Raw genomic sequence first — 20,099 nt, forward strand, 5'->3', positions numbered from 1 at the left:
TTTAGGTTCTGGGAGAATGTTACAAATGACGATGGTACTTATGTGTGTTGAGAAACATGGGTATCCTAGACATGGCTATGGTGAGAGTGAATTAATCCTACACTAATTATAATGTGATTAGTGCTAAGCTAAGGTATATGATACCTAAGTTAAATCATAATGATGAATAGGCTAAACTAATTAAGCTTTAGAGTCCATCACAATTACAAGATTGAGACTTTTACTCATAAAGAGGATTGAGAGATTGCTTCATATTTTATTGCTTGAAAATGACATCTTTTTATATGAGGTGGTACATGGGTTACCTTGGGCTCACTTTATGGGATAATTCTAGCTTTCTCATGTACTTCCTTCTTGAGTCTTTCTTGTTTTAGCTTTTCTTATTTCTTTTTATATGATTGTTCCAACATGTCTTGTTTTCAGGGTCTATATTACGTTTTGAGTATGCTACCATTTATGTAGCCTTGAATCTTAAATCCATTTATGGTCTCGATGCAAGCTGCTCTTTGGGAGAGGCGAGCTCTGCAAACTCGATATTTTAGCTTTTTCTTCTTGGAAGAGATGACTTCTTACAAAAACTCAGTTAACTACATTAACTACACATAATATAGTCTTCTTCCTTCACCTAGGAGGATGCCTCAATTTAAGATAATGGGTTTTTTGTCTACTTGTAGCTCTAAAAGAGGGAAAGAGATGGAAATGCCCTTACTCGTGTAGTACCGCTTCTTATCCCGTTATCAATTTTAAGTCATAGAAGTGGCAACTTCCTTTGATCTCTCAGTCAAGGTGTGAGGCATCTAGATTTACCCAGAAAATTCACTTCTCAGTTTTTCCCTTCAATTTCAAACCACTATTTTTCAAGTTTTTTCCTAATATTTTTGTGATATTTCTTTTATGTGTGTGCACATGTGCGTAGTGTGGGTTGCAATCCAACCATGTCGACGATGGAGAGATGAATGGGCTCCCAAATTGCAGATGATCCATCTTTTTGATAATTCGGGCTTTAAGATCGTGGGGATGGTCCAGCTTCCAACGATGTGAGCTCTTGTGCAACCTACTAGTCATTATCATTAAGCCCAAATCAGTAATTTTAGCAAAAAATTAGGAATAATTGATCTTTCAAATCTCTAATTGGGATATTAATTCATCTTCGGAAGAAACACTCATTTGCATCCAAAATCACTCTCATCTCTTGCACTACATGTTTTTCATTTTATTTACTTTTAGTTTAGAAGAAACACTCATTTGCATCAAAAATCACTCTCATCTCTTGCATCACATGTTTTTCATTTTATTTGCTTTTAGTTTATTAAGAACCTTATTTTTCACTAATTTGGCTTTTTTGCATGATGAATCCATCATTGCATAGTCACTTGTACAAGGAGTAGATACTACCTAAGAACATCTCAGGTAAGACCTTCCCAATGGTATCAAGGACCACACAACAAGTCATATTGAAAGGTTCACTAGGGAAGGGTCATATCCTCAAGGTCAACACAAATGGGTATACACATATGCATACACATCATAAGCAAATCATAGATACATCAATAACTCTCCTAAGCATGGAAAAAGCGCACATGCATGAGGTGACCACATGCATGGCACCCACACATGAAAGCAATACAATGAAGCACAAATTGCACTTAAGGAAAAAAAATCAAGGCACTAAGCATAAGCATCAAAATCAAGTGGCAAAGATAAATTCTACATCAAAGGCACAATGAAGAAGACAACACCAAAAGGTGGACACAAGACAAGTAAGGACAAGCAGTCAAAAGCCATAGTTAAAGCCAAGAGCAAAAGATTGAGAGCAAAGGAAGCAACAAGGGATGTTCAAACAAGGGGATCTCAAGCAACCAGTAGCACTAAGAAACAAAGGAGCTACCACAATGATTATCCTAACCTAATCAATTCATATGTTATAAGCCACTAAATGAGTAGGTAAATCTATGTGTTTGTAAGTATGCTCTACCACCTACTAAGTGTATCCAGAGAGCACATAGGGGAAGTGATGCAAATGTAAACAATCCTAACCACCTAAGAGTAGCTAGTCAAGCACCCAAGGGGGAGATGTCCCATATATAAGTCCAAATGTCAATCCTTCTACCACCTACATTAAGGGGGGATGAAGTATTTGTAAACCTCACATCCAACCACCTTCGTTGTCGAGGGAATTGACCGCTTATTCCTCCCTGATCAACCTGCTGAGAGTCTTTGGTTATGTGCACAGCATACACCAGGCGACCAACACAAAACAGACAGTCCACAGGCTACGATGATTTCCCAAAAATACTGAAATCATCAATGAATATCCACATAAAAGTGGTCAAAAAATCGGCAAAAAATTCCTTGACCATATGTGTTGAAATGTGGCGGGAGCATTCTTGAGCCCAAAGGTCATGATGTTGGATGCAAAGGCTCCCCACTCTGTGATGAAAGCTATTTTTTGTCAATCTTCTAGGGCCATTTGAACTTGATTGTATCGACTTAACCCATCCAGAGGAGTGCATCTCATGGCCAGCCACAACATCAAGCAAGGAATCTGTAAACGGTAGGGGAAAGGGATCGGAGATGGTTGCAGCATTCAGTTTCTAATAATCCACACAGACCCACAACTTCTCGTTTTTCTTTGGAAAACAATCACAATTGGGATAACCAGGTTGCCCGATCAATCGAATATATGAATCCGAATTGAAGCATCTTGTCTAGTTCCTGTTTCACCCTTTTGGCATAGTTTGGATTCATCTGGTACCTCTATTTCCGGATAGGGATGGCATCCTCCTTCAGATTGATCCAATGTTGGTAGAACCTTGGATCAATCCCTTTCATCTCAAATCCGCATTAAAGATGGCAGTTGGCATTGATTTTTACATCCTTTTCAGTTACTAGATGTCTTTTTCCAGTTACTGTAGGGGGTCTTTACTCACCTTTATTCCCTCTTACAAGGAATATATGTAAGATACTTTTTCAGCCCCATAACTTATGCTCAAGCATGTGGCATTGAAGGCCATTCACCAAACTGCTACTACAAATTACTTATTTTTAGGCTCTGACCAACGATCTAGATGCTTACGTGATGATCTGAATCAAGATAATCTAGGTCTTGGATGATGATCCAAAAATTCAAGATAGCAAAATACATAGTTTTATGTAGATTTTTTATTTTTAGGATTTTTATGAATGTTTGTGGGACAAGATAGGGTTGCTTTAGCAACACTCCAATGTCATGTTTATCAACTCAATTTATTTTTTTTTAACAACACTTTCTAAGATTAATGCCTTGATTGAGGTAATCTAGGTAAAAAAATATTTAAAAAATGCTAATGTAGACTAATGTCCTAGGTAATCTAAGGTTAATACACATAGTTATGATGAAATCCACCCAGCGGAGAGATAGATTACTTCAATCACACTCGAGAGATCTTGCTCTTTATTCCACCACTCCCATGAGACAAAGAATTGAACAAAATAAGCACCATAAAACACCAAAGAGGTTAAAGTTAGAAGCCAAAACCTATTCTAATCACATAAATCTACCCCCAATCACACAAATCTACTCCTAATCACATAATGCAACTCCAATCCTACACTAGATACATTTCCTCAACATAACCAAGGATTTACATCCAAGGGAAAGATGGAGTGGAGAGAATTAGAAGATTATTGAATAGAAAGATAGTTGTACTCCCTCACCTCATCCAAGACTAGCTCGATCCCTAGCACAGTGGTGCCATTTGTTCACGTTTTTGCTCTCTAGCAAGGAATCATAGTATGAAGAAATCACTTGTCTTGGATCATGAAAGTTCATTTTTGGAGAGGCTAAAGAAGCCAAGAGGTGTATCAAGCCCTCTTGTTTAAGCCCTATCTCTAGTCACTAATCAACTAAAAAATCCTTCCTAAAGGCAATGGTTAAGCTAGGAAGCTTGAACCACCCTCTTCTACAATCGTGCTCAGTCACTCTCTCACTCAAGCAAGCAAGCATGCACACTCCATGCACAACATCAACAACGCACATAAGTATGCACACTACAATCAAGTAAGCAAGAAGGCAAGAACTCAAGACAAGAAGAAATGATAGAATTGCCCTATTCACATTATCAAAAGTTGTATATATACAAGAGGGCTTTGCTGCCTGCCCAACTTAAGTGGGTGTGCCTAAATCCTATCTCTACCCATATATACAAGGTTTATGGCTTTGGCAGTTTTCAATGAAATAGTAGCCCATGGCCTAAACATAATGTGCATACAATTGAGGCTAGAGGCTGGGATTTTAGGTGTACGAAAATGAGTTCATAGTAATTTACTTGATCAAGAAGCATAATTAGGGATAACTTTATGGCAATTTATGATCATGAATAATTTAGAGTAAAGTTTAAGTTTTGTAATGGTTAATTAATTAGATCCTAATTAAATTAAAGATTAATCCATAGTTGCGTATTCTATGATTATGTCTAGTTTTTCATACATGTTATAGAAAATCTATATTTCATAAATATAGAGTAATTTAGTGCGCAACTATGGTCAAAGGGGTAATTGTTTAGTTCATGAAAAATGGTAATTAAATTTTACTTGTATGGGTTGTGAATTATAGAAGTATGGAATCATTTATAAAAGATAGAGTTGCATATGCATGCATTTATACTTAGGAAACCTAGTATGCATAGTTTATTCCATGATAGATATGTATAGAAAACACATAATTTTATGCATGTAGATGAATAGGGTTTTCTAATGATGTAACTCTTTTATAATTTCAGATATAAAATTATGCATAGATCTTAGGTGAAACATGGCTAATTGATCATGTAGAGATGATTTTCGTGTACATCTCTAGGATTGTGAATAGCCTTGCTTTATACATGTGTAGACATAGAAGTATTGGATGGATTCATCAAAACGTAGAGATTGGTTGAAAGGTTTATTTAGGGTTGCGTATAAAGATTACTTAAATCTTATTATGTCTATTGCATAATGGTCTTGAGATACTTTGTGAAACATGTCTCACCAAGCTTTAGAAATGATGTTGTAGGCTTAATGATCAAGTTGATGCTTATCTAGATGCATGCATGGAGTTAAAATTCTAGGCATAAAGAATATTAAAGTTATGATCAAATTCTAAGCATAAAGAATACGAAAGTATTCATGGGATGAATTTTCATGTACACAGGTTTAGTGACGGCGTGAGTGAGTTGATGAACATGGAACGATTATGGCTATAACCTTAAGTGAGTTGATGAACATGGAACGATTATGGCTAGAACCTTAAGTGAGTTGTTATCGTCAGGATCAATAACTTGGAAAAATTTAAGAGGCATTATGTGAACATATGACTGGACCTAAGAAAGATATCGATGACAGAAACTGTAAGAACGGATTGTTTGATTTGGTTAATGACAATCAAGGAATCACATTGAATCATTACCAACAAGAAGACTTTTTATTGAGTGGGTGGAACCACATACACATAAGATAAGGACCTTAAATCAAGTTATTGAATGCTGTTTTGCATGAATCCTGTTTGACTTGGTCACCCACCACGGTGGGGTAGTAATCATATAAGAGATTAATCAATTGGTCTCAGTTTATGGGGTGGAGGTTTTTGAACCTTCCACTTAGTGGGGAAGTGAGTCCACTGAAGGAATTTATCTCATCTTGCTGAGTCTTGTCCTTCTAGTTATGTTCACGCAGAACAGTTAAATTTTCTTTCTATTAATGATGATGCACAAGTTCTCCTTTCTGACAAAATATAATCATCAATCGAGGTTTCGTGCTCTTATCAGCGCAGAAGCGAGCGCCCTCTAAAATACAAATTGATGTGCACCCCACTAAACTACCTGCCACGGAATTCAAAACCTTTACACTCCCCTAAATCCGTCAAAGCAGAGCAGTTAGCTGAAATTGACATATCATACAATGTTAGATAGATCACTGCCACAGTGCCACAGCTTTGCAAAGGAATTCCCCTGATGGTTAGGTTGCCTCTGCAGCCTCTACGAAGGCTGGGGATTTCCAATGAAATTCGGGAAAATCTCAAGGATTTCAACAAAAAATCGAATTGGAAAGCAACTACGTAATTAAAGAAATAGAGGAGACAGTACGCATCCATCGTTGAGAGCTGCAAAGTAAAACGTACTAACTATAGTGGTATACAGAGTTCTGCCAACAACCAACCAAAGAAGACCTGTTGTGCAGAGAGAAGGGGAAGAAAACTTAGAGCTTAACATGGGAGGCACATGTCATGTTTTGGACGGATTGCGAGGACACCGAGATGGACATGGTGCAGTAGGAAGAGGACCTAGCGTGGTGCTTGAAAACGTTGAGGACATTCACACGACCCGACACCTGGGTTGTGGTGGAGATGGGGAAGCTGCCCGTAGCCAGGTCTGAAAAGAGGTGCGGTTCCGTGAGTAGGCTGCTGCTGGCGTTCAGCCTCAGCTTGGTGGTCAGCCTCTCAGTGCCCCTTGCGCCAACTCTACCAGCCGGAATGGGGGCCTCCCCGACCTGCAACAGTCGGTAATACATGTAGGAGGTGCTGTTGGTGTAGCGGAAGCTGGCGTGGTTGGGGTTGTAGACGGAGACATCGACGTCTAAGGTGAGGCTCACGTGGATGTCCGCGAGGTCCGAGATGTTGAAGTTGGGGATGCTGTCCAAGACCATATTGTTGATGGTGATGACCGGCTGCTTGACCTTGAAGACGGTGAGGGCAAGGATGAGGATGAGGATGCCCAGAAGCACGATGAAGCCAGCGAGACAACCGCAGCAGGCGATGGCGAGCTTGCGGCGCTTGTAGAGAGGGACATCTTCCTTCACCTCCACGTCGGGTGGGAGAATGGTGGCTAACTCCACCACGCGTTCTCCTGTCGGTGGGTTGGGGGTCTTCTTATGCAGGCCCATTTCCGCCATGACACTAATGAGGCCAACAGCGTGAGAGCAAAGGGGGGGGGGCTGGGCTGCTTCTCACAGGAGCAGCAGCTGGAGCTTCTAACAGAGCTGGAGGAACTTTGAGATGGAGAAATCCGCCAAAAAGACTTCCTTCTCTGAGGCAACCACAGTTGCCAGGTAGCTCACGGGTCTCTCCTTCCACAGTGCGCTGAGCTGAGGTACGCTTGCTCACGGGTCTACTGCCAGTGTGACTCGGAGGCTGAGACTCTCGGCTACTAGTATAAATAGAGTACCTAAACGGCTTTATGCCTCGGCACAAGACAAGAGAAGAGGAGGCCACTTTGTCTTCTGGCACACCTACCGCCAACGGCTCCTCTTTGAGCGTGACTGCGATCTTTGCCCACCGCGTGACTGCTCCTTCACCCACCCCCCCTCTAACCACACGTGTCGCTTTCCTATTAGCGAGAATGCCTACTCTCCACATCCCATATGTTTGTCAGAAATCACTGCTCAATAAACCCAGGCCCGGCCCCACGCGTTATAATAAGTAGGCTACACAAAAAGTTTTGCGCTTCTTTTTGACATTTCCACAAGGTAGGTAAGTAGGACAACCTCCCTTCTTGTGACTAGTGGCATGACTAAGTAACAGATATTCTTACATGCATAAAAACATATACATGCCTACATCATAATTACATAGATACACAAACATTATTTAAGTGAGACACTATATAAGCAGAATACTTGTTTTCGCACAAAAAATCTCATCTTTCTTCCTCCATTCAAAAGCAAGACTGCTCCCAAGATATCTGGTATCCATCATTGCTTCTGTATCAACACTTGAGCAAGAACAACCTCCACAACAAAATTTATACTCAATAGTCACATATTTATCATCTCTTTGTATCACTAATATGATTACTTGAATAAATCATCCCAAAAAACTGTAGCCAAAAAATTAATCGTAACCAAAAATATCATTCTTGAGGAGCCACATTAAAATGCCAATAGTTAGCACAAAACACTCCATAGAGCTCCATCATCATTGACCTACACGTAAATAAATTTAGAAGTCATATATATATATATATATATATATATATATATATATATATATATATATATATATTATGCTTTACTTTTGTTCATCTCGTTAAGAGAAGTGCTGTGGCGAACCTTCAGAAGAGTCTTCAAGCAAGCGAGTGCCTTTGCCTTGGATGCATGTAATCATCACGTGGACTTACCCAACCAATATTTCAAAAAAATTAATATTAATGATTATAAGACTTTAATGTTTAGGATGGAAAATTTTACTGAAATTGTAAACTTACAACAGAACAATGCATACATTTAAAAAATGTTACGAGAAATAATAGCGTTGGTGTTAATGATAAAGCTAAAGAAATTGGTCATTCTTCTCCTAATGAATATTGTCTCATATAACATGATAGTTAATAAGTCTAGGTAAAAATAAATCTTCAATCAACTTTGAAAGAAGAACAACAAACTCAAGGATCACATTGAATATACTTGGATATCTTCGTAATAATTTACCTTGGATTTACTTACTTTAACAACATAAGTTGATGCCACATATAAAGATCTCCATGAGTAGTCCAAAGCAATTGCAAAGCAAAGGTGTCAATATCATATTCACTACCTTTTGGGAACATATGTCATCTGTATTCATCCGGATGCCATATCCAAAACCTCTTTATACACAACATTAATTGTATAGACTCCATCCAAAGTTGCATTGCTACTTTCATTGTCCACATTATCTCTCACATACACTTTCACTACATCTGATGATCTGACACGTGACATAGCAACATATGATTGTCCATGTGTAAAAACTTGGGTAGCCAAGTAAAGCCCCAAGACACTTAATGTCTGTCCTTGAGAATTATTTATCGTCATACCAAATGCTAGCCTCACTGGAAATTGTCTCCTCCTCATATCAAAAGGAAGGTGAGATGTAGTTGGTATGAATGTTATCCTTGGGATAAAGACCCTGTCACCAATGTGAGTGCCCGTGATAATTTCTGCTTCTATCTCCCTTTTGTGTGCTATTTCTTGAATATAATCTGGTCCCATTACACAGTCCTCATCGAGGATCCAAATTGCACAACAAGATAATAGGGGCATTTATCTTCAAAAGAAAGCGATGGGAAGGATAACTACCACCCAAATTTAAATTATTTAGGTGCTCAACTATATACAAAATACTGTTATGTGTAGAAGAAGCCACTAAATCAACACTAAAGTACTCCCTTTTGTGTCCAACCATTACACTCAAGGCAAGATTGTTGATCTCATCAACCTCTTGGTTTTGGGGTACAAGGATAGTGTGGTCGTTGAAGAAACTTACATAATATTGCACTCTTTGAAGATCTCTATAAACCCATTCAAGCAAACTCTGCAAAGAGCTTCCATCAAGCACCATTCGTTTGTTCAATTACCACCATACCTCCATTATTCGGCATGTCTATTGTAACATTTCCAATTTTTAGAATTCGTTTATTGAATTCTTGTCCAATGCAATCAAAAGCACTCTGAAAGCTACGCATATTTTGAGTGAGCTTTAGAACTTTAACATGTCTCATATATATGAGCAACACAATGTTGTATTGACTATATCCTTGCATGCTCCCTTAAGCACAATTGGTAAGATTTGCCTAAATTCACCACCTAAGAGCATGATTTTATGACAAAAAATCCTATCATTTTGCATTGTCTTTAAGTGTCTTGTCCAGTTCTTCAAATGTATGACAATGTGTCATAGGCACCTCATCCCAAATTATTAATTTAGCTAGTTTTAGTACATCTGCTAATGGGTTGTTCACCTTGATATTGCATGTGTTAGATGCATTCAAAACCAATGGAATTTTGAATCGTGAGTAAGCAGTACATTCATCTAATAGTAACAATGCAGCTACACCAGAAGATGCACATGCCAAAGTAGCATGATTCTCTCCATGTGGTAGAGAGATAGCAATACATTATAAAGATAGGTTTCTCTAGAACCACTACTAGGACCATCAAGGAAAAAACACCACCATTCTTCCTAGAACCAGCCTTGAGAATATTGTCATATGCCTTTTGCTAACAATTGTTAAGACTTCTTGCCATTGAAAAAGCGATATTAGTATGTTGTACATGCTCAAACATCATCTCTTCCATCAATAAACCATTGGTTACTATGACAACATTGGATCTATCATCAGGAAGGGGCATCCCTTCAAAGTCATTAAGACATTTTCCATGCTGGTGATATGAAGAAGATTTTTGTAAGTGTAACAAAACTTGATTTTTTGCTAGAGTTTGGCAAGCACTGACATTATTATATCTTGACTTTAAACCATGAAAGAAATCCTCAAAAAGTTCAGCAAATATACTTGTTCCAATCTAAGGAGGATATATAGGTTTCCAAAACATTAAATAGCCACAAATAACTACTACCACAATTGAGATCCTATTTTTTAGAATGCAGCCTTTCGAATACATGTATACCACTCCTCATCTCATCACTATCCAACAAACCTTTAGCTTAACGTGTTGCCTTGAAATCAGGATATAAATGCCCATTAACTATCCCCAACTCTTCAAATGACTTGCAACCCTTACACAGAGTGAGTAAAATACGTAAGAAGTATTGCTCTCCTACAGTTGGGCTCACATTATACAACTAACCAATAGTATTTTCACTTTTTCTTCTACTCCAAGTTCTTGAACCTTTATTCCACACCCAGTTGTAAGGAAAATCCATGTATAGAAAGCTATTTGCATCAGCATTGGTTTGCAGCTGTAAATCAAGCCCCCCCTGGTATAAGAAGATAACAAAACTATCCTACGTCCAATAGCACCACCAAAGATTGTTCTTACACCTTGACTTGTACTCACCATATCTGCAAATCCCTGATATACCTCTACATGCAAAGTTGGCTGATTTTATGACATATTCATGCTAACCTTGATTCTTCCATGCTATTATATGCATCAACCACGTATTGTTGCAATAGCCTTCCACCACCACATAGAAGACATGCATTTGTATCATCTCTTATCTGTAATCTAAATGCATAGTATTGCCGCTGAGTCACTATCTTTGTATCCTCATTCAAAATTATTTATTAGCACTACGAAGAGGAATACAAACATGCCAATGGGGACTAGTTCTGGGAGTTGAGGGATTTCATGTGTGATCAAGCTCCTCTATTGAATGATTAAGACTTAATTATAGTGATTAGCATAGCCAAAATTTATAGGTTCTAATTGAGCATTTTGGAAAAAGTTGATGGAACTCTTTACATAAGGTTGTTTCCCTTGATGAGATGGAGTGTCCCAAGCCAAAAAAACTCAACTCAAAACACTAAAAGTCACTGATTTTTGTAGAAAATCAATTGACTAGAAATGTGCTTGGTGCAGCTGCATCAGTGTGGTGGATGGAATAGCTTGAGATTTCAGCTGTAGACTTCTCATAGCACTCCTAAACCAGCAGCTCCTAAAGGCTCAAAAAAGTTATCGCAGGCTAAACTATTGTTTTCAGCTCAAATTCATTGTACGTTCAGACAAAGAGAGAGAGAGAGAGAAAGAGAGAGAGAGAGAGAGAGAGAGAGAGAGAGAGAGAGAGAGAGAGAGAGAGAGAGAGAGAGAGAGAGAGAGAGAGAGAGAGAGAGAGAGAGAGAGGACAGTGCATAGAGCTTACTTGATGAGTATACTTCAAACTCTGCTTGCAACAAGTGTACAGAGAGAGGGCCTTCCTGCACAAACACAAAGGAGGCAGTTAGAATAGTGAGAGAGAGAGAGAGAGAGAGAGAGAGAGGGAGGGCCCACTAGCAGGGAGACATCGAAATATTATGTGCACAAAATAGTAATTGGCCTACATGAAATGAGAAAGCATGGAGAGGGAGCACGCTACATGTAACTAGAGAAGGAGGGTGCTACATGCCAAGAAATTCGAATTCTACTTGCATGCATTCATGGAGGGCGGCTATAGGCTCTACGACGATTGAGAGACTATAAGCCTGCATGGCCAGGGCGGCTTTCATTAATTGATGTATTTTGTTATTTTTGTCGTAGCCCTCCATCACATTTTGTTTGGACATGTGGCAAGGAGAAAAACAGTATGCTTTATATATAGTTATAGAAGTAAGATCCTTTCTAAACAAGAGAAGTGGACCGCCTCTCCACTCTTGCTAATACCCCGATTGCATTTTGTCATGTGTAGATGTTTATAAGGGAAGGATCTCATATTAGTAGGGACTTGGACATTGTGATTTGGAATGTAAGCTGGCAATAAGAACATGGGAATAAATTATCTTGGAGGACCAAAATTGTTGTAGGAGGAGGCAAGCTTTGAAAGGAGCACTCTTTAGATTTGTATAGGGAAAGCTAGGTAGGATGGTAGGGTAGGCCCCAATAAGAAAAAGACTAATAAATTATCTTGGAGGATCAAAATTATTGTAGGAGGAGGCAATAAACGCCATTAACCATGTTGGATTAGCCACCCACAATTGAGTGCCAGTGCCACGATCTCTTGCCTAAGGGCCATTTTGCAAGCCGTGAAGGATAGGCAATCTCATGTGGCTTCTCTTTCTCATGTTGTCACTTGGAAACTTGGCGGTGTGGCCAATGTTGACTTATGCCATTGTTAGAGCCAATGAATACCATGTGGAATACGTAAATGCAAACACAGGTAGCATCTTCTTGAAGGTGGTCATTCAGTCCACTAACAAACAAGCACGCCTTGATTTATTGATGCCATCTTGAAGTTTGATGCCAGTGTGGGGTACAAAGCTCCTAAGGGTAAATAAGAAGTTTCCAAACTCACTAATTCACAAGGATTCACCTCAATCTATTGGGTTTTTTCTCGTAGGGTGGTGGAATGAGGGCATCCCACCATGGGGTCATAAACTATGCAAGTCGTTGTTCTACAAGGTAATATTCCCTAACTGTGTTGCCTAGCTTAGGGAAATGAGTTGGTCCAGCACTACCTAAATCAAAGCGGGGCTTTTGGATTGGAGGGGTGGTACTGGGGATTTGGATTGGAGGAGTGGTATCATGATTCTCAATAAACAATGTAAGCTAATTAGCCAAAATGTCGTGTTGTGCTTATAATCATGGAATCACCTCAACTTCCATTGGATCATATGCTCATTGTTTTCTTTTTATGGATCCATTTTTTAAGTACACATCATACTACATTTTGTTAAAGAACACATCATACTACTTTATTTTACATTATAGGCTAATGTAGATATGTGGAGATGTGTCATTTTAAAAGCTGGAGATCTGTGGGAGTGTAGAGATTTTTTTAGTTTGCTATGCATTTGGCTACTGGTGTGTGTAAAGACTAGTTATACATTTTCTTGACAGATTTATAAGCGATTTGCAATCTAAAGAGGTGTGAGCTATTAATTTATAGAAATTGGACTAGTTTCAGAACTTCTTTAGACTGTTTTACTTTTTGAAAGTCAAATTTAGAGTTAATCTTGGGATAAAATTCAAGATTGCAAAGTATTTTATTAAACACAACACATATTTGAAGAAAAGATGAAGATTTTGGATAGAGATTTGGAAGATACTTGATCGAAAGGCAAAATTAAAAAATTAGGGATTACAAGAAACAAGGAAACTTCAACAATTCAAAGAATTAGACCAAATAGTAGTCACCTAGATTGTACCAAATCATACTAGGAAGTTTAAGTGAAAGATTCAAGAAGACTAAGATTCCAATAATTTTCAAGCAGTGAAGAGTATTATAGGAAGAAATCACAATTAAAGAAGACCAAAATTAGTGTGTGCTTATGCTAGAAAGCACCTGGGAAAAAGTAGTTGAACTACGAGTCTATTGTTGAGGTCTACTATTGGGGGGAAAAGTGTTGAGATGTCAAGATCAACACAAGATAACACTCATAACGTGCTTGGATGACCGTTCCACCTTTATACTATTGGTGTGTTCGACAGATTTTTGCCAGTGATTCTACGACTGTGGACTACACCTACCTAGTCCAATTGAGTTATGGGATACTTATCTTGCCAACTTACCTACTTAGCATGTTCACATTATGAATTGCAATTATGAATTGCTTGTACATAGTACTTAGACTAGTACTTATGTTGGTTTTCACTTATCTTTTGTAGACCTTTTTTCAGAGCAATAAGTAGAAGAAGATTTCAACCTTCTATCTTTGTGTGTCTTCTCCATTGTTGTGTGAGTGTGTGTGTGTGTGTGTGTGTGTGTGTCTATGCTCTTGATGCCCAAGCTTGATGCCTTGAGGCCCAAGCCGAATGTCTTGTCATTCAGGCTAGATGCCTTGTGGGTCAAGCCGAGTATTATTTGTAAAGAGAAACTTTACAAGCACACTACCTTTATGTGCACATGGGTGTAGTCCAAAAAGTGTACCTTTTCGGAGTGAGGTGTACGATACCGACATGCCCGGTAGATAGCACTATCATACTCTATCGGCAAGCCCGATAGATAGCATTTTTATATTATGTGGTTGACAAAAAGGTGCAACCACTCACCTAAGCCACATGGGCTACGTTACATCAATTTTGGAGCAATGTGCGTATAATGATTCCACAGATCCTTCGCAAGTTAGCATGTCAGCAACACAATTATTTGTGCCTTTGACATGTTTGCATTTGAACTTCCAACAGTAGGCAAGCCATCCCACCCACCGGTGAAGTCGACCATTGCCGATTTTTTGCACATTTTCTGAAGAGAGAATCCTCTGAAATTATTGAGATATGTCTTTAGTGTGAATTCCATGGGAAGAACAAACAGTCAAAAAATCTCAAAAGAATTTTTTGCAGATAGAATTTCCTTGTGGATGGAAGGGTAATTTAGTTGTGCATCATGAAATCTTCATGTAGCATATCTGCAAATTTCTTCCTTTCCATCCTTCAATTACGTGAGAATGCTGCCCCAATATTTGTTAGAGGTGTCCAAATAGATTGTAAGATGTCCATCTGTGGGGAGACGCATCTTTGGAAGAGAGAGATATTTTTCCTTGATCTTCTTGACCGCTTTTGTCTGTTTGCTAGTCCATTTGGACTTGTGAGTCAAGAACTTTTGGAGAGGTTGCCGATCTTTGGAGAGGTTGAGGGGGTAGATCCAAGAGACATAGTTGAGACATCCAAGGAACCTTTTATCTCCCTCAACCTTTGGAGAGGTTGAGGGAGTAGATCCAAGAGACGTAGTTGAGACATCCAAGGAACCTTTTATCTGTCCCAAATAAATTGTTACTCCTAAAAAATTTATCTTCTGAAGGAACATGTGAAGCTTTGTTTCAGAAATCACAAATCCAGATTTCTGAAGTTCATTGAAGACTTGTTCCAAGTGCTCGAGGTGCTCTTTAAGACATTTTGAGAAAGTTAAAATGTCGTCGATGTAAGGAGCTGCAAACTTCCTGAATTGCCTGAAGACCGAGTCGATGCATCTTTAGAATTCTGAGAAGGGTGCATTCTTCAATCCAAATGGCATCACTTTCCATTGAAATTGTCCATGTGGGACTACAAAGGACGTTTTGTGTTTGTCTTTCTAGGCAATCCTGATTTGATGAAAACAGGACTTCAGGTCTAGCTGCGAGAACCATTTAGCAGCAGAGATTGACATGATCAGGTCATCCTTGTTGGGGATAGGATACCTTTTATCTGTCAGATGCTGGTTTAACTTTTCCTATAGTCTATCACCATTCTCTTTTTTCCTCTTTTGATTTCATTATGATTGTTGACGAAGAAAGCAGGAGAGGACCAGTCTGAATCTGCTTCTTCGATTAATCCTTTGGCTAGCATTTCTTGGATAAGACTCTTGCATTCTTCAAGATCATCAAGATTCATTCTAGGATGAGAGGCTTTGGTCGGAGTGGCTCCTTCTTTAAGTGGTATTTCGACTTCAAATTTTGATCTCTCCCATCTGGGCGTCCCATCTGGGCAAGGGGATCTTCAGAGTAAAGGGTTAGATACTTTTTATGCATAGTATCGATTTCTGCAGCATACCTTTGCCTTTGAGTGTTGAAGAACACCTCCTTGTTTGGTAGCTCGACTATCTTCTTGTTGATAGGGCTGTTTGTAAGGGTGGCTACTCCTTTTATCTTCATATCTTCTTAATGTCCCTTTTTAATCTTGATTCAGAAGATGTTCCTTTCGGGATACACTACATACATTTTGAAGGTGTGAAGAAAGTCAGTGCCAATTAAGATATCGCAGTCATCCTTCTCATTGGCCGCGGTCTCATCGGAACTACTAGATTGTTGACGAGGATGTTCGTGAGACAAATGTCTCTATGATTAGCCCTTTAGTGCCATTTGCATAGGTATTTGCATAGGTGACATCTATTCTGCATTTGTTCATCCTTTTGGGTTGAATGAACCCAGGCTTAATTAGGCTTATTGTGGGCACCAGTGTCGATGAAAATGTCGAGAGGGAAAAAAGCAGATTGATTGTTGGCGATCTCTATTATGATCCTTGTTCCCAGAATTATTTGATCGAGAGAGCTACTGACCATCTTGATATTGGTTTCAAAGGAATTGGCCAGTGCTTCTATGCATTGAATTTGTAGTTGCTCCATTTTGGCCAGGAGCTCACCATTAGTTTCTAGTAGACAGTCGAGATCTTCTTGCTGTGTAGCAAGAAGATCTTCATTGAATTTGTAGTTGCTCCATTTTGGTCAAGAGCTCACCATTGGTTTCTAGTAGACAGTCGAGATCTTCTTGCTGTGTAGCAAGTGCCTTTTTGTACTTTTCAAGTTTTTCTTTCAGTTGCATATTATCCTTGGGGGGTAGATGATTGATTATCCATTATGGCCTGGTTTGTCGTAGTAGTAGGTCACTTGTCTCAGTTCTTCGGATTGTTCAGCCAATTCTGCTTTAAGTTTTGTCACTTCTTTCGTGTTGCCCTGGAATTTCCCTTTCACCTTGACTGGCAGTCTGGGTGGAGATTCATCTCTACTCCAAGAAAATCTCTTGGTTATTTTTGCTACTTGCTGTAGGGTGAGATGATTCTTCTTCTTTTTTTTAGAATGTTCCTCTTCCTCTGAGTCCTCTGATTGTCGTAGTAGTTCTTCAAGCTGTTTGTACTGCTATTTTGAAGATCGATTGTTGTAGAGGAATTCTTCTTCTTCATTTATAGTCGGGTGTTTCCTAGTGGTGGTTATTATTATTTTCACCATGCTTGCATTGAGGGTGTCCAACCACCAGTGCTTCCCTGCTCTGCTGGTACTCAGGACTTTTTCTTCCAATGTCCACCAGTGCTTCTGCTGATGCTTGATTTGCTTCCATTTTTGCTTTTCAGAACCGGGAAACTGAGGTTTAGTTTTGAAAGCGTTGATTCTGACAGACTTCACTAGTTCTTCTTCGAAGTCAAAGGAGGATTCTTCTTTTGTAGACGACGGTGGAGGTCTTGGTTCTTCTTCTGAGCCTGAGAAGTGCTGGAGGACATCCTTGGAGATATCTCCAGCAAGTTCTGAATCTATTTGAATCAATTCTTACTGTGCATTTTTTGCAAGGAGAGCCTTTACCTTCCTTTTACTTCCCTTAGGGCAATCTTTGGCATAGTGGCCTTTCTTGCCACACAGAGAAAGCATGCATCACCTATATTTACTGCTTTCTTTCTAAAGACTCTTTTGAATGGTTTTCTTCTGAAAACCTTTTGTGTCCTTTGGAGGCTTTGTGTTTTGCCTTATTTGACTTCTTTACACGAGCAATTTTCTGTTCCAAACTTGCATCCATAGTTTCTGGATTCATTCCAAGTATCACAAAGCTTCACTGGAAGGTTTGCTCTTTCATTATAACTCTTCATCATTTTTGATGCCCTTTTATCTCTGCACATTTGTTGGAGAGTGAGGCGGATGTGCCTATGCACTTCTCCAAATGTCATGTTCTCAAGTTTCTCAAGACCTTTGTACCCTGCTTCATCTTCTGTGGTTTGAAGATCTTTTACAACCTTTTGTGATAACTCCTTTGGATATGAGCTTATGTAGAAGTGCTTGGCCAAGGGATCATTCCATAGCTTCCCTTGGTAGATCAAGTGTTAAATATTATCCCAATATTCGTTGATTCTTGTTAGATCACAGCACTTCATTCTCCAGAACTGATTTTTATAATGTTCCTTCTCATCAACTGCTTCTCCAAAAAATTGCTTGAGTAGAAGCTTTTCAAGAGAGGCTATCCCTTTGCCCATCTCTATGGTTTTCTATAGGAAGCCGGTACCACCATGTTCTCAAATTTCCTTCAAAGAAGGTGAGTAGGGTGAGCATCACCTGATTTGGATCTTTCTGATCGATGGAGGTTTTTATGAAGAAGTATGCAATCATTTTGTCAAGGATTGCTCTAGCTTGTTGTTTTGTAAGGCCATCTAAGTATTGATTATAGTTCTCCTTTGTTTAGTAGCTTTTCTGTTGATGGCTCTCCTTTTTCAAAGGGGACACTTCCATATTGACCTTTCCATTGTTACTCTTGATGAGTTTGGCTTTTGGAAGCCATCTGTTGTGGTCAAAGACTCTTTCAGAGTCGTCTCTCCCATATCTTCATCTTCTATTACCGATGCAACTGGGAAAATAGGTTGGTCATTCTGGATGTAGGGAACTCTTCTTGTGATATTATTTATGTCTTCTTCAGGGAGCTTTCTACCATTTGTGCCTTCATGAGAGATGCATTCTCTCCATCCAATATCAGCATATCTGAGATATTGATGGAAGAAGGGGCTTCTTGCAACATGAATGTTGCGGGTTTTGTGTCTGCTTCCACACTTTCATTATAATTGTCGACGAAGAAAGGAGGAGAGGACCAGTTTGAATCTGCTTCTTTAATTAATCCTTTGGCTAGCATTTCTTGGATAAGGCTCTTGCATTCTTCAAGATCATGAGGATTCATTCCAAGATGAGAGGCTTTGGTCGAAGTGGCCCCTTCCTTAAGTGGTAATTCGACTTCAAATTTTGATCTCTCCCATCTGGCAAGGGGGTCTTCAGAGCAAAGGGTTAGATATGTTTTGTAAGATTCCTCCCTATAGCTTTTGAGGTGTAAAGGTGTAAGAATCAGATGAAGAGTTGACTGAGTACAAGGTTTATTAGTTAAAAACTATGAGATATTACTAAAAAAATGAGATATTTTGGAATAATGATACATTTTTTACACCTTGGTAAGGAGGGGGAGACTTTGAGGTAGGCGCCTATTTCACACATGTGGATGAGTTTTTAATTCATAAAAATTGTGATATTTTTATCTCTCCTCTCTCCTAGATCAAACCGAATCAAAAAGGGAGTTAAACTGATCCAAATCTTGTCCAAATTCAGCCAAACTGAAGCTAGAAAATTCTAGAGCTACGGTTGGACTCAAGTAGTGGCCTCCGTCACCTATAAATAGATCCTTAGTCTTTTGTAAAAAAATTTGTGAACTATACCATGCCAGTATTACATTAAAATAAAAATATTTTCTATTATCCCTTAAAAATCCTCTACATTTTGGAGAGATTGGAGCTTCTCTCTCTCTTCAACCTTTCTTGGAGCTTTCTTCTCAACATACTAACCAATTGATTGGTTGGGGGCTTCTTCTAAGATAGAGAAGCAAGCAAAATCAAGAGGTAAAGTGTAATTTCATGGTTTTTCTCTACTATTCTCAATGTTTTCACTTCTCAACCCCTCTCGACATTTGGAATTCAATCATTCAAATGGAAAAAGTGGAATTCTTAGCATATTGAATTAATGGATATTTTTATTAAAATTCAAAGAGAAATTTTAGATAATTTTATTTTATGCATGAGAAATATTTAAATGATAAAAGAGGAATTCCCATGACATTTGGAATTCAATCATTTAAATAGTAAAAGTGGAATTCTTGGCATATTGAATTAATGGACATTTTTATTAAAGAAAAGAGGAATTTTAGATAAATTTATTTGATGATAAAAGAGGAATTCCCATGACATTTAGAATTCAATCAATTAAATGTAAAAAGAGGAATTCCCATGATATTTGAGATCCAAGAAATTAAATGGAAAAAAGAGAAACTTTTAGCATAATTCAAATTATGAGTATTTATCAAAAGTCAAATTTTGAGCATTATTGGAAAATATGGATAGAATTGATTTTTGTAAATCCCATGAATCTTTTACTCAAAAAGAAGAATATTGAATATATTTCACTTGAGAAAATTAAGAAAGAATATGAAAATATCCGTTGAGAAAAAGAATCTTTACCTAGGCCAAGCAAT

At 38.5% G+C, this 20,099-nt stretch overlaps 1 protein-coding gene across 1 annotated transcript; it reads right to left on the reverse strand.

Moving 5' to 3' along the window:
* Positions 1–6,111: 6,111 nt before the first annotated feature.
* On the reverse strand, positions 6,112–7,160 carry LOC147636534 (uncharacterized). Its single transcript, XM_086802003.1, has one exon. It carries the CDS (start codon positions 6,904–6,906, stop codon positions 6,214–6,216), a length of 693 nt encoding a protein of 230 aa, XP_086658129.1. The 5' UTR covers positions 6,907–7,160; the 3' UTR covers positions 6,112–6,213.
* Between the last annotated feature and the right edge of the window lie 12,939 nt (positions 7,161–20,099).

This window comes from Cibotium barometz, chromosome 8 (assembly GCF_041138505.1).
Source record: "Cibotium barometz isolate CiBa-2024 chromosome 8, ASM4113850v1, whole genome shotgun sequence".
NCBI classification, from domain to species: domain Eukaryota; kingdom Viridiplantae; phylum Streptophyta; class Polypodiopsida; order Cyatheales; family Cibotiaceae; genus Cibotium; species Cibotium barometz.